The sequence below is a fragment of the Heterodontus francisci genome, chromosome 7 (assembly GCF_036365525.1).
Source record: "Heterodontus francisci isolate sHetFra1 chromosome 7, sHetFra1.hap1, whole genome shotgun sequence".
NCBI lineage: Eukaryota > Metazoa > Chordata > Chondrichthyes > Heterodontiformes > Heterodontidae > Heterodontus > Heterodontus francisci.
The window spans coordinates 41,392,312-41,419,124 of NC_090377.1; the positions used below are offsets into that span (position 1 = coordinate 41,392,312).

General features: G+C 43.6%; 1 protein-coding gene and 1 long non-coding RNA gene across 7 annotated transcripts in view; one reads left to right on the top strand and one right to left on the bottom strand.

Moving 5' to 3' along the window:
- thsd7ba (thrombospondin, type I, domain containing 7Ba) overlaps nucleotides 1-26,813 on the bottom strand; it is a 953,049-nt gene that overhangs the window by 516,396 nt on the left and 409,840 nt on the right. For all 6 annotated transcript variants that reach the window (XM_068035032.1, XM_068035036.1, XM_068035034.1 and 3 more), the window contains exons 7-8: nucleotides 15,963-16,118; nucleotides 2,420-2,623 (exon numbers count right to left, since the gene is read on the bottom strand). In XM_068035032.1, coding sequence (XP_067891133.1) covers nucleotides 2,420-2,623; nucleotides 15,963-16,118 — 360 coding nt within the window. The remainder of the gene's footprint in view (nucleotides 1-2,419; nucleotides 2,624-15,962; nucleotides 16,119-26,813) is intronic.
- The window catches only part of LOC137371934 (uncharacterized), a 65,481-nt gene that overhangs the window by 1,986 nt on the left and 36,682 nt on the right, over nucleotides 1-26,813 (top strand). The window contains exon 2 of the long non-coding RNA XR_010975318.1: nucleotides 2,852-2,890. This is a non-coding gene — a long non-coding RNA (uncharacterized lncRNA). The remainder of the gene's footprint in view (nucleotides 1-2,851; nucleotides 2,891-26,813) is intronic.

Genomic DNA, 26,813 nt, shown 5'->3' on the forward strand with positions numbered 1-26,813 from the left:
CTGTACAAGAACAAACAAGGTTCCCTAGAAACAAGAAGTAGTGTCCCTTAACAGAGATTCTGAAATGTTATTTGGAATATTCCATTAAATCCAAAGTACCAAACCTGACAGTGCTCTCACATTTGGTAAACTCTCATGTAGCACAGTACATACATGCTGGAGTTTCTCAACCTCCCACATGCATGCATTGTGCCAGTAATTCTGAGCACTTCTCGGTCTGGCCTGTCATTTTAATTGAGGGTTTTCACTGCTGCTATGACTGTTGGTACTTCATAGATGTTTGCTGCTTTTCTCTTATTCTTCAAGAAAATCCCACAGCCAGGGAGACATTGAATGAGAAAAATAAAAAGAGGATAGTAAAGAGGAGAGAACAATACATTAATGCCACTTGCTGTTTCTGTGGCATATGAGAAATGCAACTTGCTACCTTTAATACGTTTATGTCATTGCAACAATATTTCAGGTATACATCACAACTATGTTGACATGCCTAAAATACTGATTCCAAGTTCAACATGAGTCTGAACTAGTAATTATCAAAAAAACACTGTTGTACATGAAAACCTAAAGATGGTAACCAGGCATTGCATTCACTAACAAACCAAAAATCTGGAGTTGAGGCAAATAGCATAGATACATTTAAACATTTAAGGGGAAGCTAGCTAAGCACACGAGGGAGAAAGGAATAGAAGGATATGCTGATAGCGTGAAATGAAGTAGATGGGAGGAGGCTCATGAGGAGCATAAACACCAGTTTAGACCAGTTGGGCCAAATGGCCTGTTTCTGTGCTGTAAACATAATGTAACCTGATGTATGTATTATATCACGGTGGTACATCTTAGTAAAATCCTGTGAGTAATTCATCACCACTCCAACCCAACTCCTAATTTTATTTCCAATCCCTGGTAATTTTGCATTCCACCAGGGAACATCACAAAAAGAGACTGCAAACAGCTTGAAAATAAACCTTCACATAAGGCAACATTTGGCTAGAACCCAGAATGTTGTGTGAAAAATATTCTTTTTTAAGTTGCATGTTAGCAGCGTATTTCTTAGGGGGCAAGCACTAAATAAATCCACTTGTAACTGTGATTCTGAGCTCTTTTTAAAAACTTTCTTGACTCCAGTTTATGTGCAATCATCAATCGGGGAAAGCAACATTGGATGAATTAGTTCTGATAGCTTCCAATCCTCTCCTCCAGCTGATCAATTGGCTGATACTGACAACCTTCAATTTCAATGAAAAAAGCTGCTTTTTCTTGTGAAACATTAACAAGCTGATGATCTTATTTGATCGTTCTTATGGATTAGAACACATTCATCTTGAGACACCAATAATTGGCATCTATCCTGCATCAATTTCCAGGTAAACTTTAGACAACATTCAATCTGTCTGTTACTCTTGTTGATATGGCGCAATGCCCGTCATGTGGGGAGGTGTTCTGAAGTGCGAATGAGGGCAAGCTTCCTTACATGCGCCTCATGCACCTGTTCACCAACTTTGTCAGCCATCAAACAATGGGTCAGTGGAGCCACTCAGCTTCATCACTTGTCACATGGATTCCATTTTCTGCCTTGACAATATTCAACTTTGCCTTCCTTTTTGTCTGTCACTTCTATTCCCTTAATGCAACCTTTGACAAGGATAACAAAGATATTATTTTCAGCCTTTCTAATTTAAAGTGTAGCTACTTAGCTTGAAGTGGTCAGTTTAAGGGCTGGATGCTCTGAATGTCATGGGCCTCCCTTCTTTATGTTCCCTGCACAAGGTTTAACTCATACAGAGAACATATTCAAGATATTTAAACAGTTTGACCCCTTGGGTCATTCAAGTTGCATGGAAGCACACAAGAGGATGGAAAGCATAGCCAGTTTTATTCGCCATGACCGAGGAATCGGCCATTAAATCTCCACAAAACATTGGGTGATTCTGGAAGTTAATTTAATCTACTGTTTGATCAATGCTTTCCTGATAACCACTTAAAGGGCAGAAATTAAATTCAAGATTTCTCTGGATCAAGGCTTAATCTAATTGATGCAGATTTGTTTTCATTAAAGGCTTGCGCCTAACCAAAGTAACAAGTCATGGCTTGACTTATCTGTCTTTTCAATTAACTATTTTAGGAACCTATTTTACACTCAGTGAGACACCGACAAATAAGTAGGAAGATGTACAGACAGAGAAAGATAAGCTGATAAAGTAGATACTGACAGAAAACATTAAAAACAAAATTTAAACAAAAACATTGAAGCCAAAGGGAAAGTAAAGACTGAATTTATAGACTGCATAAACAATATAGAGACTTAAAAATTAACAACAAATGAAAAGTTAATAGATATATCAAATAAATACCCTACAGTCTGATTTGGTAAACTCTCAAGCATTCTCAAGCTAATCTGATTCAGTACACAACTTACCTTGGTTATTCTTGCACAAAATTATTTGGTTGTAGGTACCTCTGCCACATGTTCGATTATTTTCTGCCACACAGCGGCTCTCTTCAAGCAGGTGCCAATGATAGCAAACTGGCTCCTCACAATGAATGGCTTCTACAAGATGTGGACATCTTCCAGCATTGCCAGTCGGCTCTCTAACTACATGCCGTCTTCTCATCTTAAAACCTACAATTGAATTGACAGTATTTCAGTGAATAACGCTCAAATTATTTAGAGTAACAAAATTGAAAAGAAAATGATCTTCACCCAAACCAGTGCTGCAATGCAACAAATATGATCATTTGGCCTGGCAATATTTTTAATGCTTAGTGAAAAGGTAATGGCAGCATAATTATCTCTAAATATGGCAAATTGCACTGGAGCTCTTCTGAAATCCATTTTTCTTTTTTTTAGATCAACCACAAACAAACAACTAAAGGCATGACAAAGCTGGTGAGATATTAACAGTAACCAATGATTAACTATTTACTGTCAATTATTTACATAATGAAATGGATGATATAAGAGCTGTAAAAGCTACTAGTAGTGCTGCCAACAGTGGTGAACAGGTGCTCCACCAAAAAAGCAAGCTGCAAATCCTTGTCCACTGTTGCAGCAGTAAACATTCTTCTGGCTGATTTACAGAAGCATCAATATCAACTGTAAAGTGCTCACATTTCAGACCATCCATACACTTTCGAACGAAATGTGCGCATTACATAAATATCCTGCAGACAGAATTATCCAATGCCATCTTATGGAGATAAAATGTGGCAAAAAAAGCAATGTAACAAAGCTGTGGCAGCACAGGTTGGTAAACTTTTTAAGAAAAACACTAAATGTTGGTTACTTGGTTGACAAAGAATTCAATACAATATTGTAATTGAATAAAAATCATAACATTTGTCACATTTGAGATTTTCATCTAATATTTCTTTTCATTGCAGCTGCTAAGTCTGTATTTTCAGAATGTCATTGATATCGAGGTTGGATAAATGGTTTCAATTGTTCTTTAATATAGAAGCAAGAATGTGGTGAAGGGGTAACAAGGACTTCAAATGCAGAGGGTTTTTGGCTCTTATCAGGATTGAGCAGGTGACCAAAAGTGCTGCTCTATCAACTTTTCCCTGGCCTCTCGAGCTGCAGTGCATTTCACTGCCACTCCTTCTTTCAGTTCTTCCTAATCTTCATCAAATTCTTCCTCATCTGATGATGTCCCTTCTTTTTGCTATCCTTCATCCAACTCCAATCCTTTTGGCATTGCCAGGTTGTGCAGAGGCCTGCAAACTACAATGATGCAGCCTAGTGTGTTTGATTAGGCCATATTGTAGGAAACTTTACTGTCCAGAAAAGCCTGGGCTTGTCTTCTGGTTCTCTGATAGCCATATAAGTTCTGTCTATTATGCCCCGAACATGAAAGAAGCCAGTCACTGCTACAAATCTCAGTCCATTCTCATTTTAGCTGTTGGTGTCCATTGGGAAGGTAAGTACTAATTTGCTCTGGCAAGGCAAGGAGGGTAACATAGGTGACCTGTTTGTTGCAGCTGTTTACTACAGACTGGGAGATGTGGATAATGTCACCTTTAACATTCCGGAAGGAGCTTAACGCAAATATTTTAAGGTTTTTTTTTAATTTGTTCATGGGATGTGAGGGTTGTTGGTAAGGCCTGCAGTTGTTTCCCATGCCTAATTGCCCTTAAGAAGGTGATGGTGTGCTGCCATCTTGAACCCTGCAGCTTTTGTGGTGTAGGTACACCCACAGTGCTGTTCGGGAGGGAGCTCCAGGATTTTGATCCAGCGACAGTGAAGGAACAGTGATATAGTTCCAAGTCAGGATGGTATGTGGCTTGGAGGGAGCATGCAGGTGGTGGTGTTCCCATGCATCTGCTGCCATTGTCCTTCTAGGTGTTAAAGATCATGGATTTTGCAAGGTGCTTTCAAAGGAGGCTTGGCGAGTTGCTGTAGTGAATCTTGTGGAAGGTACACACTGCAGCCACTGTTCAGTGGTGGAGGGAGTGAATGCTGAAGGTGGTGGATGGGGTGCCAATCAAGTGGGCTGCTTTGTCCTGGATGGTGTCGAGCTTCTTAAGTGTTGTTGGAGCTACACCCATCCAGGCAAGTGGAGAGTATTCCATCACACTCCTGACTTGTGCCCTGTAGATGGGAGACAGGCTTTGGAGACTCAGGAGGCGAGTTACTCGCCGCAGAATACTCAGCCTCTGACTTCCTCTTGTAGCCACAGTATTTATATGGCTTGTCCAGTTACGTTTCTGGTCAATGTTAATATCCAGAATGTTGATGGTGTCGTGAAGACCCCACCTGCCACGAATGAGGCATATTAATTTCATCATATGAAATATTAACTTTAAACTGTTGCTGGACTGAAAAGATGACTTGTTTGAAGAGATCACAGCAGTTGCCCAGAGAAGACAATGGAACTACTCCCTGATTCAATTAACCCAAATGGATTTTAATCACTAGACACTGAATGTGTAAAACACCATCATTCGATTCTGCCCCTTCCCACTCCACGAGGGTGTCTGCTAAGATGGAGAATCCACAAAAACGCAGGAGAGTTTGTTTTTAAAAAAAGCTGTTCACATGACTAACCTGCTGCACCAGGTTTGGTTTTGAATTGTGTTCACAGAACAGTTTGAGTCAGACTGGATTTTGAAGAAAACAGAGAAGGAAGGTCTCTCTCTCTCTCCCTCTCATGCAAAGACAGGGACCCACAGAAGGAAACTAAGCCTCAAGACAGAAAACCATCAAAACAAGTTTGAAAGTGCACTGGGCCCTAATAAGATGGCAAGATTGAACTGCAATCAAAGACTTTACATCAAACTCAAAAGACAGTAAATGAAGTCCAGCTATTGCTTCAAACCTTTCCCCTTGATTTTTCTCCTTTTCTGTCTCTATCTGCATGTGTGTTTATTGCATATGCATGCTAGCATGGTCACGTTGCGTATTTTTAGTAGTTTTAACCAAATTAGAGTTTTAACCTTAAGAAACGTACACCTTTCTTGTTTAAATCTAAGAAAACCAGTCTGGTTGATTTCTTTGCCTTTACAATCAGAGAGCAGTGAACAAGGATTCACTGAGGGGAAGCTAAAAGCACGGTATTTTAAAAATTAAACCATGTTACGGTCAAACCAGGAAAATGCTGAGAACCCCTAGACCCCTTTCTCACCTGGTCATAACAATGGTGGGAGATTCAGCGATGGTAATACCAGTGAAAATAACGGGGAGATAGTTAGATTTTCTCTTTTGGAGATGGTTAAATTCTCTTTTGCTGGTGATGGGACAAATGTTACTTGCTACTTATCAGACCAAGCCTTAATGTTGTCCAGGTCTTCCTGCATGCAGACACAGAGCGCTTCAGCATCGAGGAGTCACGAATCATGAGTGCAATCATCAGTGAACATCCTCACTTCTGACCTTATGATGTAAGGTTATGACATTGGTGGCCACTGGCAAAGAAGAGCCCCATGCTCCAGCAGCCAGCAGGTCCTGCTGGAGGCTGCATAAATCAACAATCAGCCTGGTGATGCATAGGCTCCTGAAGCAATGCTCCTCAGAGATCTCCAGGAATCTGACTCTTAACTATAGACCCTGTGCTCTGGGAAAGCACAGCCACTTCCCTCCTGCTGTTTTCTAACAGGCCCACGTGCTGCTCATTTGGTTGCTGTGACGGCTGATGATGCTCCTCTTCCTAACTGTTCCTCTGTCCAAAGGAATAAAGTGAACATAACACCCTTGATAAGCAGTAATTGCTTAAACAGAGTAAAAATCAGAAAGAAGCAATGTTCAAGCTCAGAACTGCCTTGGAAATCCACCAATCACAATAGCACACAGATCCTTATGGCTTGAGTTCCTGGAGGTGAGTGCCACTTTAAATACTGTTTCCAGTCATGTCAGTAGGTTTCTACGGCCAGTCCTTTGAGATTTTACTAAGCAAGTTGACTGCTGGGAAGGCAGGGTAGGGTGTCTGTCCAACCACTTAAAATAAACTCATAACTGCCCTCTGAAATGGCCTAGAGAGCCACTCAGTTGTATCAAAAAGCTATGAAAAAGTCAAAGAAGAATAAAACCGGACTGGCCAACCAGCATTGACCTAGAATACCACAAGGGTCTTCACCGTCACTGGGTCAAAATCCTGGATCTCCGTCCCTAACAGCATTGTGGTGGCTCACCAACATCTTCTCAAGGACATTTAGGAATGGGTAATAAATGCTGGTCTTGCCAGTGATGCTCGCATCCCATGAATAAATAAAAAAGGATCCAATGACATGATTAAATCTCAATTTGCATTTTTCCATCAAGTATCCACCATTTATTTTGTCTTTTTCATTTAACTCTTTTCAACTTTGGTGGTCTCTGCGCTATGGAGATTGACCCTTTACCTTGGATTCTGAGCTTTACAAAATGGATGTAGTGTCATAAAAATGTGTTGTACATTCATGGGCACAAAATAAGTTATTTTGTTTTGGAAGAAAGTTGTCAATTTTTAATTCTCCAAAATCTGCACTGCATGCCCTTTGATTTCTGAATACTGGAAGATGATATGCTTCTTTTTTTTAATTTAGATGCCCTTTTTAGTAAATATGTTAGCATGGCAATTTGACAGTTGCCTGTTTCATCTGATTGAATGCTGAGGAAAACCACAGCATAAAAATAGACTGCAGTTATACACTGGGGTAACTACCATTCACTTGGCAACGCCTAATGTCTGTCTTTTTTTTATTAGCTACAAGTCTGAAGAACTGTAGCTACTGCCTTTCAGTTAAAGCCAGTAATTCATGAGGATCCTTATAAATTGGTACTTCTTTCCACTGCTTCTGGGTTCATCACTGTTTCTTTTTGCTGGTTGCAGCTCAAGTTGCATGAACAATTTAGCTAGAGTTTGCTTCAATGAGCACACTGATAATAAATTCAACTTCATGTATAGCCTGAAAGAATCCATTACTCATGGCAACTGGCATTAAATAACCTGCTAATGATAAAGTAAGAATCTCAATGCTGAATTTAGATCTGTAATTCGTACGCAGCACGTTTTAAAGATTTTACTGCTACTTCTCATGGAGTACCATTAGAATGCTGGTCAATTTGTTGGGTCTACTTTCATTATTGTCTGTGCTATGGCACACAAAAACATCAGAAACAATCCCAAACAATTGCTGAATAAATCACAAACCAGAAAAAGTCAGAGGTGGAATGCAGCAGAGTTTTTTTTCACTGAAAAGCCATAAAAGTCTCATTATTTCAAAATTGTCAGAAGTGTGAGTGCATATTGGACTAAGATTATGTCATTTCACAGTTACCAATTGCTGGAAGAACATTTTGTGGCCAATGCAATATACAGCAGTGAAGTTATAAATTTTCACGAACAGCTAAACCACTTTTACTGTCCTTCATATCTCTCAAGTAGTGCAATTCACTTAGGGTTCTGGAATAAATTTATTCTCCACCCCAATACTGCAGCTCACACGTGGTCATCAAATTTTAAAGCTGTCAGCAGAGTCTCTGTGACTAACTTTGCCTCTCACCATTCAACAGGGCAATTCTCTACCAATTCTTCGCTGTAAGTGGTCATTTGGCAGTGAACAAGAGCAGTACTGACCTCTGTAAAATATGTGACCACTGCTTGAGCCTCCCCTGATGACCAAGATGAGATGAATAATGCATGAGTCACAGATGCAAAGTTATATCCGATCACTCCATGATACAAGAGGTGGAAGCAACAACCTATTGTGTCAATTTATAGAACATAGAACAGTACAGCACAGTACAGGCCCTTCGGCCCACGATGTTGTGCCGAACCTTTAACCTACTCTAAGATCAAACTAACTACCTACCCTTCATTCTACTATCATCCATGTACCTATCCAAGAGTCGCTTAAATGCCCCTAATGTATCTGCTTCTACTACCACCGCTGGCAGCGCATTCCACGCACCCACCACTCTCTGTGTAAAGAACCTACCTCTGACATCTCCCCGAAACCTTCCTCCAATCACCTTAAAATTATGCCCCCTGGTGATAGCCCTTTCCACCTTGGGAAAAAGTCTCTGACTATCCACTCTATCTATGCCTCTCATCATCTTGTACCCCTCTATCAAGTCACCTCTCATCCTTCTTCGCTCCAATGAGAAAAGCCCTAGCTCCCTCAATCTTTCTTCGTAGGACGTGCCCTCCAGTCCAGGCAGCATCCTGGTAAATCTCCTCTGCACCCTCTCTAAAGCTTCCACATCCTTCCTATAATGAGGCGACCAGAACTAAACACAATATTCCAAGTGTGGTCGAACCAGGGCCTTATAGAGCTGCAGCATAACCTCATGGCTCTTAAACTCAATCCCCCTGTTAATGAAAGCCAACACACCATATGCCTTCTTAACAACCCTATCAACTTGGGTGGCAACTTTGAGCGATCTATGGACATGGACCCCAAGATCCCTCTGTTCCTCCACACTACCAAGAATCCTGTCTTTAAGCCTGTATTCCGCATTCAAATTCGACCTTCCAAAATGAATCACTTCACACTTTTCCAGGTTGAACTCCATCTGCCACTTCTCAGCCCAGCTCTGTATCCTGTCAATGTCCCGTTGCAACCTACAACAGCCTTCCACACTATCCACCACTCCAGCAACCTTCGTGTCATCGGCAAACTTGCTAACCCAGCCTTCCACTTCCTCATCCAAGTCATTTATAAAAATCACAAAGAGCAGAGGTCCCAGAACAGATCCTTGTGGAACACCACTGGTCACCGAGCTCCTTGCTGAATACTTTCCATCTACTACCACCCTCTGACTTCTATGGGCCAGCCAATTTTGTATCCAGACAGCCAACTTTCCCTGACTCCCATAAGTTTAATATATAACGAACTGAGAAAGGTAAAACTATTCTGGCCTCAGTCTAAGGAAAAATGTACTACATGAGTGGAGATTTAGCAAATGTGGGCAGTACACTGCACTAAATTTTCCAAGATTAAAGCTAAACACTTAAAGCATGGCATATGATAAAGGTAGGGCTAACAATAAGAAAGATAATAATGAGGAATAAAGAAAATGCAATAGGAAGGTGAAAAGAGATTTTAGTAGAGTTAAAAGTAAATAAGAAGAAAGATGAGCATATATTATAAATGAGGAATATTAAGGGATTTATGATAATATAAAAGGTAAAAGAATAGTTAAAGACAGAGTAAAGTGATTCAGAGATTATATAGAATTTATAGCACAGAAACAGGTCAATCCTTCTCTCACCCTATTTCATCTAACCCTATCAGAATAGCCTTTTATTCCTTTCACCTTCATGTCCTTATCAAGCTAGCCCTTAAATGCATCTATGTTATTGGCCTCAACTATTCCATGTGGTAGCAAGTTTCAAATTCTAACCGCTCTCTGGATGAAGGAGTTTCTCCTGAATTTCCTATTGCATATGTTAGTGACTATTTATATTTTGACTTAGTTTTGGACTCCCACAAATGGAAACATCTTCACTACATCTATATCACCAAACCCCTTCATAATTTTGAAGATCTCTATTAAGTCACCTCTCAGTTTTTCTTTTCTAGAGAAAAACAAGATGAAGAAGGGAATCTAATTGTGGAGGATGAAATTACGGTGGGCTTATTAATTATTTTGAATCAGTTTTTATAAATGATGGCAGAAGTGAGGAGGAAGTGGAGCAATTGACAAATAACTATAGGAAAGGAAATGGTTTTGAAAGAACTAGCCATGTGCTGGGGCCGTTGAAATAAGTCAAACAAGAGATGCTGAGACTCTTCCTTAAATATGAAAATTCTGCCATGGGACTGGAGAGTAGGCAATGTAACAGTCAAATCCAGGAATAGTGAGAAGGGTGAACTGAATAACTATAGACTAGTTTATCAGTGCCTTTAATTTATGCAAACATACTGTTACAGTGGCGCAGTGGTTAGCACCGCAGCCTCACAGCTCCAGCGACCCGGGTTCAATTCTGGGTACTGCCTGTGTGGAGTTTGCAAGTTCTCCCTATGTCTGCGTGGCTTTCCTCCGGGTGCTCCAGTTGCCTCCCACATGCCAAAGACTTGCTGGTTGATAGGTTAATTGGCCATTAGAAATTGCCCCTAGTATAGGTAGGTGGTAGGGAAATATAAGGACAGGTGGGGATGTGGTAGGAATATGGAATTAGTGCAGCATTAGTATAAATGGGTGGTTGATGGTCTGCACAGACTCGGTGGGCCGAAGGGCCTGTTTCAGTGCTGTATCTCTAAACTAAACTAAAACTGAATTGAAAAGAAGCATCAAGTACTGTCTTTTGGTCGCTCCAGCAATAACTCCTTCTGATCACTTGCCAAAATTGCTTTTTGTAACTTGTGTAAATCCTCCTTTCCATGCTGTTGGTGTGGTTCTTCAATCTCTGAAAAAGAAAGCTGGTCATTTTGGCTCACGTTGTTCCACCAACTCTAATCTCAATAATCTTGCTACGTTCTATTTGAACACCATGATCATCATCAAGTTTTAAACCTATCAGGTATGTCAGAACCTCCACTCTCTGGACTACAATAAAAACCCTGATCCTAAGTATAATAACATCCTCATGATCTGTGTCTCTCAACTTAATCCTTACTTAGAATTTAAAACAAATCCTTTGACATTCTTCCATCTCTTTGACTTCCAGACCACCTTCCCTTCAGGAACATAGGAACATTGAAATATAGGAAGAGGAGTAGGCCATTCAGCCCGTTGAGCCTACTCCACTATTCAACTAGATGATGGCTGATCATCTACCGCAACACCACTTTGTCATGCTATCCCCATATCCATTGATGTCACTTGTATCCAGAAATCTATCGATTTCTATCTTGAACATGCTCAATGATTGAGCTTTCACAGACCTCTGGAGTAGAGAATTGCAAAGATTCACCACCCTCTGAGTGAAGAAATTCCTCCTCACCTCAGTCTTAAAGGGCCTGCCCCTTATTCTGAGACTATGTCCCTGGTTCTAAACTCATCAGCCAGGGGAAACATCCTATCTACATCCATCCTCTCATGCCCTGTAAGAATTTTGTAAATTTCAATGAGATCACCTCTCATTCTTTGAAATGCTAGAAAATACAGGCCCAGTTTCCTCAATCTATCCTCATAAGACAATCCCGCCATCCCAGGGATCAGTCTGGTGAACCTTCGTTGCACTCCCTCTATGGCAAGTATGTCCTTCCTTAGATAAGGAGGCCAAAACTACACAAAATACTCCAGGCGCAGTCTCACCAAGGCTTTATACAATTGCAGCAAGACTTCTTTACTCCTGTACTCCAAATCCCTGTGATGAAGGCCAACATACCATTTGCCTTCTTAATTGCTTGGGGCATCTGCATTCTAGCTTTTAGTGACTCATAAACAAGGAGGTCCCTTTGGACATCAACACTTCCCAAACTCTCACCACTTAAGAAATCCTGTGCATTTCTGTTTTGTCTACCATAGTGGATAACTTCACACTTATTCACATTATATTCCATCTGCCATGTTCTTGCCCATTTACTTAGCCAGTCCAAGTCCCCTTGAAGCCTCCTTGCATCCTCCTCACAACTTATATTCCCACCTAGATCTGTATCATCAGCAAATTTGGAAATATTACATTTGGTCCCCACATCCAAATAACTTATATAGATTTTTAACAGCTGTGGCTCCAGCACTGATCCTTGCAAGACCCCCAGTAACAGCCTGCCATCCTGAGAATGACTGGTTTATTCCTACTTTCTGTTTTCTATCTGTCAACCAATTCTCAATCCATGCCAGTATACTACCCTTTCCCTTCAAAGTACGCTCATGTTAACATTATCAATAGGACAAATTACTCCTCTAACTCTTTTCAAACTACTGCCCATATTTTGTAAAATTGGTAGAGGGCTAAATTCTGTAGCCCCCCAAAACGGGCTTGGAGATCACAGTGTGTGATTAACCTGCGCCCATTGACTGCAAAGCAGGCAGCATGCCAACTTCATTCTGCCTGCTCTTTTAAATGATTCCAGCATCCAGCCAGCACTAACTGCACTGTAGATTGGCTGGGCACCTGAGCAAACAGCCATTATCTATTACGACTTAAAATTAGCCTGCACTGCTTAAATTTAGCCTGCACTTCTTCAAAGTAGAGGTGAATTGTGGCTGGAGATTGTTCTGGTAGTAATGCAGGAACTGAAACTGACATCTGAAACAATGAATAATGGTACAACATGGGAGTGAGCAGGCTCCAAGGTTTCTGACTCTGCACTGGAGGCCTTGATGGAGGACATGGAAATAAGAGAGCTATCCTGTACCCACAGGGGCCCTCCAGTCACACACTCAGAAGACAGTAGGAGCAGATAGCCATGGAGGTTAATGCCAGGGTCAAGCCCCAAGGACCTGGCTGCAGTCCTGGAAGAAGTTCAATGACCTCACAAAAGTGGTCAAAATCAGTCAATTATTTTTATACTTGTTCCTGGGTTGTGGACATCACTGGCAAGGCCAGCATTTATTGCCCATCCCTAATTGCCCTTGAGAAGGTGATGCTGAGCCGCCTTCTTGAACCGCTGCAGTCCGTGCGGTATAGGCATAACCACAGTACTGTTTAGGTAGGGAGTTCCAGGATTTTGACCCAGTAGCGATGAAGGAATGGTGATGTATTTCCAAGTCAGGATGCTGTGAGATTTGGAGGGGAACTTGCAGGTGGTGGTGCCCTCATGTGCCTGCTGCCCTTGTTCTTCTAGGAAGCAGAGGTTTTGGGTTTGGAAGGTACTGCCGAAGATGCCTTGGTAAGTTGCTGTAGTACATCTTATAGATAGCATATGCCGCAACCATTGTGCGCTGGTGGTGAAGGTAGTGAATGTTTAAGGTGGTGGAAGAGCTGCTGTGTCCTGCATGGTGTCAAGCCTCTTAAGTGTGGTTAGAGCTGCACTACTCCAAGCAAATGGAAAGCATTTCATCACACTCCTGAATTGTGCCTTCTCGATAGTGGAAAAGCTTTGGGGGAGTAAGAAGTGACTTACTTGCCACAGAATATCTCGCCTTTGACCTCTTGTAGTCACAGTATTTATGTGACTTGTCTGGTTAAGTTTCTGGTCAATGGTGACCCCTAAAATGTTGATGGTGCATTCAGCGATGGTAAAGCCATTGAATGTCAAGGGGAGGTTGTTAGACTCTCCCTTGTTGGAGGTGGTCATTGTCTAGCACTTGTGTGGTGCACATGTTACTTCCCACTTTTAGCAGCTTGTCCTGCTGTGAGTGTTTCCCGTTCATTCTCCAGGTCGTGGTGCATTCCAAGGGGAAAGGCTGCTAGTGCACCCAGGTCTGGGAGTAAATGGGTGATGCAGAAGCCTTCAAGTCAGCAAAACTCCTTGAACACCTGCCACACCACTCCCTGTGGACTTTTGCAACTTTAAGCAACTATAGATGGCACCAAACACTTACAGTATCAAAACTAGAAGAAATCAACCGGCATCTAACCCATAAGCAGATGATGAACCCTTCAAATTGCATTCGCTGGGGGTCCTTCCTGTGAAACATATATTCAGTTGTGCAAGGTTAAGAGAGCTGGAGTGAAAATAGAGGTGGAGTGGGGTGGGGGGGGGCTGTTGAAATCAGAAGTCAGAGTACAAAGTTTGTGGTGGGGACCAAAGATGATGGTTTTGGTCTATCCAATATTTAGCTGGAGGAATCGAGAGCTCATCCAAGACTGGATGTCAGACAAGCAATCTGTCAACACAGAGGCAGTAGAAGGGTTAAGAAGGGTGATGGAGAGATAGAGGTGGGTATCATTAGCACAACTGTGGAGGCTGCCACCATGTCTGCAGATGATGCACCATGTAGATTAGGAAGAGGAGGAGACCAAATATAGGTCCTTATGAGACTTGGAGGTTCAAGCACTGGATGCAAAACCATTGTTTGAGATAGTCTAGCTATGATTGGACAGGTAAGAATGGAATTAAACGAGGGCAGAAACACCTACGTGAAAGATGTTTCCCTCTCCTACATCTCTCTATCACAAACTTGTCTTTTTCTATTTTACTGATACTGTTCTGGTCAATATGTCTCTGAACTTTCCTCTCTTGTTCCTTCAAAGCTCCAAAATGCGGTCCAACACGTTCTTCCTCCTCCTGTGTTCTACTTGAGACATAGTGCACAGGCCCCTGTTCTAACTCACATTTCCTCCGGATCGCACAATTGTGTAATCCATTACATTCCTCAGTGGTATATTCCTCCTATGATCTGAAGGCTTTGAAAGCCCAAACTTGACATCACCTAATCAGTAATTTATGATTTACCTCATCTCTTCTATTTTTCTGAAAATTTGGTGGCATCCTGCACTATGGGCCTTCACCCTTTACCAAGGCTGCTGAAGAAAAATGAAAGCAGAGAATTCTCATACTCACCTGTGTAGTCATTTTACTTCAGTAAATATGCTATTATATTGCTTTCATTCTTTGTTTTATCCCATCTTTGTTCTAATCATTGCTTCTCTTTACCTTTTTTTTGCTTACCTTTTGGCCATTTTACATATTTTTCAGATCAGTGATTTTCAGCTAAGGTGTTAGATCCAAGATAAATGCTCTTCTATTCTGTTCCTAAAATGTGCATAGATCTTAGTTTCAGCACAGCATGCCCTGATATCTGTGCACTATGATACATCATCCTTGGCACCAATCTGAGATTAACCATTTGGTTATAACTAGTGCTGAATTATGGACAGTTTTGCGCTACGGATTCGAGGCCTACTCAGACTGGATTATAACTGTTCAAGCTCACTTCCCTTAAGACCCTTAAAGCAACTGAGAATGAAGATTTTCATTGTATCTGCCTGGAATAGACTTCAAAAGTGAAAGAATAATGGTGCAATGTATGGTACCTTTCAACTTTGAAGTAAAAATTTTTTTTAAAATAAATTGATTCATTTATACCATAAACAAAATAATCTGAATTGCATTCTCTCATCTATCTAAGCAGGAATGTAACAAATCCCCCAGGTTCAATTACATTTCTAGCTTCATTCCCTCAATGTTGCTTTGGTCTGTTGGTTGCTGATAATTATTTTGACATTGTATAAATTCCTTTTGAATTACAGCTGGTTAGTGTGCACATCATTCACAGAACATGACAGGTGTTAAGTGGCATTACTGGGCAAGAGATGTATCTGCTAAAGAATGGATGAAAAGGTTTTTTTTCCTGAGAAACAATCAGATAATTACATTGAAAGCCTGAATTTTGGAGTAATTTGTGAAGTTTTTAAATCATAAAATGGGAAGTGAAACAGACAGAAATATTTGCAATTACTAAGCAATTATAAATAGTGGCTTATAATCTTATGATAGCTGGTGCATTTTATCCCTACTGGAAGTAATTAACTTTTGGTTGCTCATAATATAGAACTTAATATTGACTTAATGTTGACATAAATGTGAAGCTATGAGTGAGATTTCTAAACATTCTAAAAGTTACAGGTAAAAGCTTAATCATTTAAAAAGTAGGGGAGCGTACCACCACAAAGGATCAATTTAAAATGAATGTAAAGCAGTGAAACCTTTATTCCTGTGAGGACCCTGGCAGTTCTCAGGGATGCAGGGTTTCCAGGCAGACCAGGCTGACACCAGGCAGTCAGTAGGACAGGCAATGGTGCAAAGCTGTGAAGTAACTGGTATTGGTTCTGTGCAGAGGCTTTGCTCCACTGGCCTGGACACTGAAAAAAAGCAAAATCAGTTATTGTTTCCATTATTCAACTGTGTTAAATATATTTGTTTCATCATTGCATTAATACACAAAATTTGAAAAGAAGAACAAAAACAGATATAAAAATGAGAATGACAGCACTATAAAAAAAATGTAACATTGTCTGTGAGCATCAAGCTCAAAGCAATTGTAGATCAGGAAAAAACAATGTTTAATTCCCCAACCCTTCCAATATTCTCCTCTTCTAAAAACATTCATTCAAAATGGGCCATGGCTGCACAGATACAAGAAATTATACAGTATCTCTGCCAAGTAACCATTTCTGAAATGTGTGGCCATACAGTAAGGCATCAACACTGTCAGTCAATGTGGTGGAGGCAGGGCAAGAGTTACAGCAGTCTACTTTATAGAAAAGCAAACCAGTCTATTTATTCAGCAAACAGAGTCTACTTAAAAAGAGTTTCTACCAGCTACAGCAAACAGAACTCATGATCAAAACTATAGCAACGTCTCCTGATAAAAACAGAATGATTCCTCCAGCAAAATGCAGTGGAGGATAGTTATGTAATACAAATTATATGCATAATATAAATCCCAGTTGCTTACAGCAATACGGGCTGAATTTTGTCATCCCATCGCAGCTCCCAGAAGCGGCACCGGAAGCGGGTGCCACCGGCACCTGTCACGTGTGTGGCCAGCAGACAGTGATCACTTAGTGGCCAGTCAATTAACATAACCGAGGCGTGGAGCCCCATCCTATTACAGGACAGGGACGGGATGGGCTACGAGGTGCTGATGACCAGAACGCAGGTGCTGATACCATCTTTAAAGTGCTGTCAGCCCTGCTTGTACTGCTGCCTTTCAATGATGCAGTGAACTTGCTGGACACCCGTATTGCTGCTGCTGCTGGTGGACTTTCCTGGACCGCCCCTCTGCTGATGTTGCTGCTGTAACTCCTGGACCCTCCTCTACTACTGCTGCTGCTGTTGGACCCCACCACCCCCCACTCCACCCTCCGCTCCACCCCGACTGCTGCTGCAGCTCCTGCACCTGGACTGCAGATTGACCTCATGGAGTGGGAGCCAACTTGGACCATGTCCGAGGCAAGGCACTGAGTGGTCCCACAGTTTAGTGATGCCTCCTGGGAGACTCTCCTCCAAGCTGCAAGGGAAAGGTGGGAGGTCCTCATTCCAAGGGATGGCAAGAAGAGATCCTCCCACTTGATCAAACAAGCCAGGATGGAGATCGCAGAGGAGGTCAGCAGCCATGGGGTCACCCCCCAGAACTGGATCCAGTGTCACACAGGGTCAATGACCTCCTTTGGTCTGCCAAAGTGAGTCGTCAATACCCATCTCCTCTCTGGGGCTTGCATATGGCTATGTGGGAGGGAGCGCTACATGGGGGAGAGAGGGGCCACAAAGGCGGTGGCAAAGGCATCACCACATCCTGTCAGGTACATGGCTGCATCAGGGCAACAGGATATCTTTCGGAGCTCACCTCTCCCCACTACATCCCCTGACAGCAGGCATGGGGAGGAGCCATTTGAGAGATCCCATCAGGAGATGAAGGGCTGCAATCAGCTTAAGCACTCTGTTGTTCTTCGTGTAACTGTGTCCCTCTTTCTGCTTGCAGGAGAAATGGGCCTATAACACCAGGGGACATCAAGGACTGGTGGTGGGATCCCTGATGTGCGTCCTCTGACATTGGCAGTGGAGGCAGCTCTGGAGCCCAGGGCGGCTGTGCAATCGTGTATGGTGAGACTGAGTGTCCACACAAGAGAGTGGGGAGACATTGTGTTCATGTGTCCTCCACCACACTTCTGGAGATTCACAGCATGCATGGTTGGCATGAGGAAATCTGAACAACCTAACCCACAAATGTTTGTGAATCACAAAAGGTTAGCATGCCGGTACAGAAAGTAATTAGGAAGGCAAATGGAATATTGGCAGTTATTGCAAGGGTGATGGAGTATAAAATAGGGAATTCCTGCTTCAACTGTACAGGGCATTGGTGAGATCACATCTAGAGTACTGCGTACAGTTTTGCTCTCCTTACTTAAGGAGGAATATACTGCATTGGAAGCAGTTCAGAGAAGGTTCACTAGGCTGATTCCTGGGATAATGGGGCCTTATGAGGAAAGGTTGAGCAGGTTGGGCCTATACCCATTGAAGTTTAGAAGAATGAGAGGTGATCTTATTGAAACATGTAAGTTCTGAGGGGACTTGACAGGGTTGACACTGAGAGGATGTTTCCCCTCGTGGGGGAATCTAGAACTAGAGGGCACAGTTTCAAAATTCCATTCCATTCTCCCAGTTTCTCCATCTCCGACACATCTGCTTTGATGATGCAACCTTCCACAACAGCGTTTCTGACATGCCTTCCTTTGTCCTCAACCGAGGATTCCCCCCAACTGTGGTTCACAGGGACGTCAACTGTGTCCAACCCATTTCCCCAACTTCTGCCCTCACCCCTTCCCCTCCCTCCCAGAACTGCAACAGGGTTCCCCTTGTCCTCACTTATCACCCCACCAGCCTTCACATCCAAAGGATCATCCTCTGCCATTTCCGCCATGTCCAGCGTGATGCCACCACCAAATGCATCTTCCCCTCCTCTCCCCATCAGCATTCCGAAGGGATCATTCCCTCCACAACACCCTGGTCCACTCCTCCATTACCCCCGACACCTCGTCCCCTTCCCAAGGCACCATCCCATGCAATTGCAGGAGGTGTAATAGGTGCCCTTTTGCCTCCATTCTCCTCAACACCCAAGGCCCCAAACACTCTTTCCAGATGAAGCAGCGATTTACTTGTACTTCTTTCAATTTAGTATATTGTATTCGCTGCTCACAATGCCTCTACATTGGGGAGATCAAACACAAATTGGGTGACCGCTTTGTGGAACCCCTCCACCCAGTCTGCAAGCATGACTCCGAGCTTCCAGTTGCTTGCCATTTCAACACATCCCTGCTTTCATGCCCACATTTCTGTCCTTGGCCTGCTGCAGTGTTCCAGTGAACATGAAGGAACAGAACCTCATTTTCCGATTAGGCACTCTATAGCCTTCCAGACTGAACATTGAGTTCAATAATGTCAGAGCATGACTGGCCTTTTTATTATTATTTTATTTTGTTTTATCATTTTTTTACTATGTTTGTGCTTTTGGACAGAGCTGTTCATTATTCTGGCATTAACACTCTCTCTGCACTAATGCTTTGTCTTTCACCACTCCATTAGCACTCCCTTTGCCTTTGCCCCATGATCTCCTTGTCAGTTAATCTCTCCTGCCCTCTGCCCGATCACACAACTTCCCTTTTGTTCTCTTACCCCACGCCCGCTTCAATAGCTTAAAACCTTTTACATTTCTGACCTTTGCCAGTTCTGATGAAAGGTCACAGACCAGAAGCGTTAACTCTGCTTCTCTCTCCACTGATTCTGCCTGACCTGATGAGTATTTCTAGCACTTCCTGTTTTTATTTCAGATTTCCAGCATCTGCAATATTTTGTTGCAATATATTGTGCCGGAACTCTTCAGCCAGCCAAGGCCCTCGAGACCTCAGGCCACCATAGGACGCCAGCCAAAGTCATCTCAGGCCAAGAGACAGCCCGATCAGCAGCCTGACTCCATCTCAGCTGCCAGCGCAGGGGCCGCAGTGCGTAGAAACACACAAAACTGTATAAAGAAGAGCACCTAGATACACTTGGGGTTTCATGAGTGTATTAATTGAGGCCTTTGCATTGGTTCCTACAAGTGTGGTAAGAAAAAGAGGTCAGATACATTTCCATCTCCGATCTGACCAACTGCAATTTTAAATTGCAGGCAGCAAGGACACCCACCCCAAGATGAGGACTTCTTTAAATATGCAGATCGGACTGCAATGATGTCATTAAGGCCAGATTGGACATTTGAACCTGAGGCCTGAGTGGGGAGCAGTGGTGACTGCTCTGCCAGAACAAATTTGGCAAGGACATCAGGGCCAGAAGTTGAATAGCGTGCCAATTTTTAAAAAAATACTCTTTTTAGTCTCCAGCCATTTTGAGCAAGAAGTCAGCAAATGACATGCTAATGAATGAATGATTTCTGTCAAGTTATATGTAAAAGATTTGCATTGCTGTGGATTCTGTTCGTTAAATGGTGTTCGGTCCCAACCCTACTGAAATTCTCATCTTCCCACAGAAATTGTGATTAAAACGAGAGAACAGTCATGGTCAATGAAATGCTTGATGAGCCAAAAGATCTAATTCCACATTGCACTCAACATGAGTATAGTACTGATAGTAGCCACGTTGCAAACATAGGCTAATGCAGGGACCTTTTGGAATTTATGGAATAACTTGCAAATGGATTAGGTGACTTAAATATTACAAGATTAAATTGACCATACTTTCCTCTTTGTTTTCAAAGAGACAGAGTATAATTAAATTCGAAATCCATGCCCATCTTTCCCAGAACTCCATGTTTGAATTACTCCAAATATGCTTCTGCCCTGTCGCAGTACTGAAACAGCCCTGGTCAGAGCCACAAATGACATTCTACGAGTAATCTATCCCTTCATATCCTTCTTGACCTGTCTGCAGCCTTTGACATAGTCCTCTGTCACCCAGCTGTGTGGGGCTGCCTTTGCCTGGCTCCATTCTTATCTATCCAGTCATAACCAAAGAATCACATGCAATGGTTTCTTTTCTCGCTCCTGCACCATTACCTCTGCAGCCCCAAGGAACTATCCTTGGTCCCCTCCTATTTCTCAGCTGTGTGCTACCTCTCAGCAGCATTATCTGAAAACACGTCAGGTTCCACCTGTATGCTGATGACCCCCAGTTCCACCTCCCTATCACCTCTCTGATCTTCTCCACTAATTTGTCACACTGCTTGTCTGACATCCAGTGCTGGATGAGCAGAAACGGACTCCAACTATATATTGGGAATATCAAAGCCATTGTCTTTGGTCCCTGCCATAAATTCAGTTCCCTAGCCTCCAACGCCATCCTTCTAACTGGTAATTGCATGAGGCTGAACCAGACCATTCTCAACCTTGGTGTTGTATTTGACCACAAGATGAAGTTCCAACCACATATTTGCTCCATCACCAAGGCTGTCTACTTCCACCTCCATAACATCACCTGCTCTGCCTGCCTCAGCTCATCTGCTGCTGAAACCCTCATTCATGCCTTTGTTACCTCTAGACTTGACTATTCCAATGCTCTCCTGGCCAGGCATCCCATCTTCCACCCTCCATAAACTTGAGCTCATCCAAAACTCTGCTGCGCATATCTTAACATGCACCATGTCCCAATCACCCATTACTCCTGTGCTCGCTGACATATATTGGCTCTCGTCTAGCAATGCCTCAATTTTATAATTCTCATCCTTGTTTTAAAATTTCTCCAATGACTCCCGCCACCTCCTTCTCTTTGTAACTTCCTCCAGCCCTACAACTCTCCGAGATCTCTGCGCTCCTCCAATTCTGGCCTCTTGCGTATCCGCTATATTAATTACTCCACCAGTGACTCACGTGCTTTCAGCTGTCAAAGCCCTAAGCTCTAGAATTCCCACTGTAAATTTCTCCACTTCTTTACCTCTCTCTCCTCCTTTAAGAGGCTCCTCGAAACCTACCTCTATCAAGCTTTTGGTCATCTGGCCTAATATCTCCTCATGTGGCTCTGTGTCAAATTTTGTTTCAAATAACACTTCTGTGAAGCATCTTGGGATGTTTTACTACTTTAATGGCACTATATTAATACAAGTTGCTGTTAAAGAAAGCATTAACTCAAAGAATACATAACATTGAATTTTTATTATCGAACTCAAACTTAAAGAACATAGCATAAAAAGCATTTTAATAGGATCATTTATAATATTGTGTGAATTTAAGCATCTCCTTGAGCAAAACAAGTGCAGAAGATGATATTACTTAAAACTCGTGTCTGCATTCAGCCAGACAGTCTACAGGGGTTTCAGATAGGTCATTGGCATTCACATAAATAGGGTTGTGTAACAATGGAGCATTTAATGAGCTAGCAAAAATTATATTATGCATCAGCTGCCAGAGTACAGATAGAGATTCAGCACAAAAATCAAAAAGATTTCATTAAATATTCACACTTATCACATTAGCAATACCTGAAATATAAATGATGTAGATATGAGCATTACGACATATAGGGATTTATATCATAGATACGAAATGCTTAGCTTACCAGAAGCTGGCACTATATAAATACAAATTTTTGTTGTTGTTGAAGCTGAATGTTTAATCTAAAATAATTTTTTTGTGAAATGTTCCCAATATATATTTGATCTGCTACCACTCATCAGCACATTTCCAGAGCTGCAGCACTACAATAAATACTGGAACACTCAAAAGGAATAAAAAATTTATATTTCTATATTTCAGCAAGAATGTGCCTGCTCGGAATTTTGTGACATGAGTGCACTTAAATAGCTCATACAAGTAGCATTATATTCTCTCCCATTTGCCATGATGTGTCACTAAGTCAGGGCTGAGGCAATGGTAATATAATGCCTGAGTTGCAGCCACAGACACAGTTTAACATTTTCAGTATTGCACATGTGCCATTTCCAATATTACCTGCACTGCTGCTCCTCAAACCTAGAATGTCCAATTATCAGTCAATCAGTTGTCATAACCGAGCTAACCTTAACAGGGAATTATCCCCTCTGTCAATTCCTGTGGTAATTTCAGTCTTTCCCAACACAATCTCCTTGCTGTCCATGCAGGCCAATCTGCATTACTGTAAGGTTGGTCATTTTGTTCACCCAGATAATATGTGGCATCCTCTTTGCAGTGTTTCCCTAAAGCATCCTGCTTTAGTCAGAATATAGGGGTTGAATTTTCAGGCCCCGCCAAGGTTGGGAACGGAGGTAGACCAGACTTGAAAATAGCGGTGCCAGCTGGCGTGCCAGTTTTGCAATGCTGTTCACGGCACCAGCCATGTTCACCATGGTGGGGGGAGGACGGGACATTGATTCCACCCGATCCGCGATTAAAGGCAATTAAGTTGCTTTAAGAGCTTATTAAGAGCTCATTAATGAGGGCAATTGAGAGTTTCACAAGGGTGGACAGGCTACACGCATGTCTGGGCCAGACCAGGTGAAGGGAGATGGGCACAGTCATGGCCAGCCCAGGGAGTTACACGAGAGTCAAAAAAGTTTTAACAGTGTACAGGGGAACTTGATCATTGGGAGACAGGTGCCCTTAGCACTGCACAAGTGGCAGGGAGAGTGGGCAATCAGCACTCGAGCCGTGCAGGGGGTTGTGAACCCTCCTGGCATTGTGGGGGCAGAATAGCAGGGTGCAAGGCAGCTAAGAACAATTGGACAACCAGCTGAGCAAAAGGAAGACAGCAGCTGGCAATGGGGTTAGGACTTTCGTATTTTTGGCCTAGTGGCAATGAAGAGCAACACTCTCTGCAGAGCCCCAGGCATCAGGAAGGCAAAGGAGAGGGACAAGGGGCAGGAAGGACATGGAAGCCATACCCTTTGCATAGGATCTACCACCAAAGAAGAAGCTACCTGGCTGAGAACCAGTACCGCAGGAAACTCCAACTCTCTAGGCAGATGGTCACAGACATCTGCGCCCTCATCGCCGAACGCCTCGCAGCCATGCCCTGTTAATAGCCAAGTCACTGTGGTCGTGAATATCTTTGCTTATGGCTCCTTCCAAGAATCTGCAGTGGACCTTGGTGGCATCTCGCAAATGGCAGCACACCACTGTATCACACAACTTACTGATGCCCCCTTTGCCAGGGCTGCAAAAGTACATGCATTTCACGACAGATGATGCCACATATGGACAGAGGGCAGTGGGTTTAGCTGGGTCCCCCCAGGTGCATGGCATCAATGATTGCACCCAGTGACTCAGATTCATCACCTGGAAGGGCTCCCACTCCCTCGATGTTTAGATAGTCTGTGACTACAGCAAGAGCATCCTCCATGTGGTGTGCTCCCTTTCCTGGCAGCTGCTGTGACTCCTTCATCCTCCAGCAGTCCAGCTTACTGCAAGTCTTCTGTCCAAGTCCAAAGCTATGTGGATGGATGCTGGGGGACAAGGGATATCCCTTACAGAGATGATACTCACCCTACAGCAAGAGCCCAATAGAGGCACAGAAGCTCTACAAGCAAACCCATCTGCTCACTAGGGCAAAACATTGAGTAAGCCATTGAGCTTCTGAAGATGCAGTTCCGGTCCCTGGAACAGTCAGGTGGTGCCCTCCAATACAGTCCTGCAAGGGTCTTGCTCATTATGGTGGCTGCTGTACTCTCCATAATATGGCATTCAAGAGAGGTGTAGACCTTGAGGATGGTGAGATCCTGCAGCATGATAGCTCATCAGAGGAAGTGGAGAAACAAGAGATGGGAGAAGAGGAGGAAGTGGAGGCACAGGGGGAAGATGCAGAACACAGAGGTGCCCTGGCTGCCTAAGGAGGTGGCCGGGCACAACGTGGGGCATGAAGGTTTCTTCAGGATGCCATGAATGCCAGTGATCATTTGATTCAGGAACATTTCAACTGAGTCCCCCTGACCCAGGATGACGGGCATGGGATACAAGTCACTATGAGGTACATGTGCTAGTACATCCATTGAAGATGCAGCTTGGAACATGTCAACTCTTACCACCAATGAAGGATGTACATCTGCTCAGAGCTTTTGCCTTCACTGTGTAAGAACCCTTGATCTCCTTCACCAGGTTATGCCACTTTTTGTTATGTCAGCAATAAAAGGAGTCTCCAACATGTGCCTTGAATTGTCATTATTTATAAAATGATAAGAAAGGGAAACAATGCACAAAGACAGTAATAAGGAACCCGAGTGATCTGCTGAGTGCTCTACACGCTGCAGTGGCCTCCACGCTCGGCCTCTCCAAGTGGCCTCGGAGGAGGTGGAGACAGGCTGCTCACTTGTCTCTGCCTGTGGCTGAGATGCATGTGGCAGTCATCCTCGTCATGGAGGTGGGAATCTCCAGAGGCTGTTTCACCTGTATCATTGCAGGGGCAGCCTCAGTCACTTGGAGCCTCTGTGGAGCAGGTCCCTCAGTCATAGCAGCCAAGGAAACCGTGAGGGCGGGCAACTTCATCCTCCTCCGTGACATCCTCAGCCCTTGGCAGGTGCACTGGATGGCTGGAGGGGGGCACCAGCTGAGGCACAAATGGCATCCAATCCAAATATCTCTGTGCCACCAGCACCACTGACCGTCCAGGCTACACAGTGTGGCCTGCAACCTGTACATGTCAGTGTGCTGCTTCATTCAGAGTGATACTGCAGATCGCTCGCCATGAGGTTGGTCAATCTATCAGTGGAGGAGCTCATGCACTCATAGCCCTGAGCCATGGTTGTGCACATGAACTGGATGGACTCCTCCATCTTCAATTTATGACCCCACACTGCGTCAGGAAACTAACACGTGAGAGCACATCTCCTGCTTGCTGGTCTAGGTAGAGAATTATTTCTTGTGACTCCTGAGGCACTGCAGCTGTGCCCAGCTGCGCAGGGCTGTGTCTGTCCTCCCTCCTCCTCCTGCCCTCAGCTGCCTCTGCCACCCACACTTATGCCATGTTTCTCACTCAATGCCACCCTATCTAAATGCGTGCCAAGACCCACCAAGGTGACAGCGTCTGCGTTGGTGGATGGGGTACTTGTTAGGTGCGATGGTGCTTCCTTGATTTTGTGAGGCTCCTCTGGGGCCGCGGAGTGAGAGGGAGCGGGTATTGTCAGATGGACACCTGCATCTGTGGGAGACACAAGAAGAGATCATGAGAAGCAGACTGGGAAAGTAGAAGCCACTGACTGCAGTGCTGAGGCTACCCAATGCACTCAGTGCTTGGCATGCTACTGGATGGAGTGGCATCCACTGCACCTCCCCTAATGAGTGCTTCACCCTCTGTAATCACCATCTGCACCATAAGTTCCCATCTCGCCAGGGCCAACTTCCTCCTCATCCGGCATCCTGGCTAATTCCAATGCTTGGTCTACCATTGGCATTATCCTCTGGAAGTATGGTACTCCACCACCTGTTTTCCAGGTGTTATGTGCCCATTTCTCCTGCAAGGGTAAAAGAGAGCGAGATAAGGCACTGCTGTCCTCTATAGCCAATGGCATCTGCCCCTATCCATTCTAAAGCTGCATGTTTCAGTGGTGGCAGATTCTCAGCAAGCACTCTGACTATGAGCCATTCTAAGGGGGGAGTAAGTTGTCTGGGCACACAACCCACCCATATTCAGGAGCAGCATGTGCCCTAAGGCTCCTCCGATGTTGTCTGCTGGAGGGTAAATATCCAAAGGCCTGTTCTGAGGGTTGGGGGTTGCACACAGCTTGCCAGAGTGTATAAGGTCATTGAAACTTTTACGGCACTGAAACTAGTTTCTTCTGATGATACTCTGCTGCTGACTACCAGCTGTTTCAATCCAAACCATGTGTAGTCTGGGTGGGTGACTTCCTCCTACCAGCATCTGGGAAGAGGATCTTCCTCCTCTCCCGCATGGCCTCAGGCATCACCTTCAAGTCATGCCTCAAGAAGCAAGGGGCTTCCGTACCCTGGGTGCCAGGCCTCTGGCTTTCCATTGACATCATTGGACAATGCCGTCCAATGCAAGGCTCACAGGGACTCTTCTGCTTGCTTCCTCAAGACTCACATGACAGCCACAGTAATGGCTGCCATGGGAGTTTAAATTGGGCCTACACTTCATCTGGC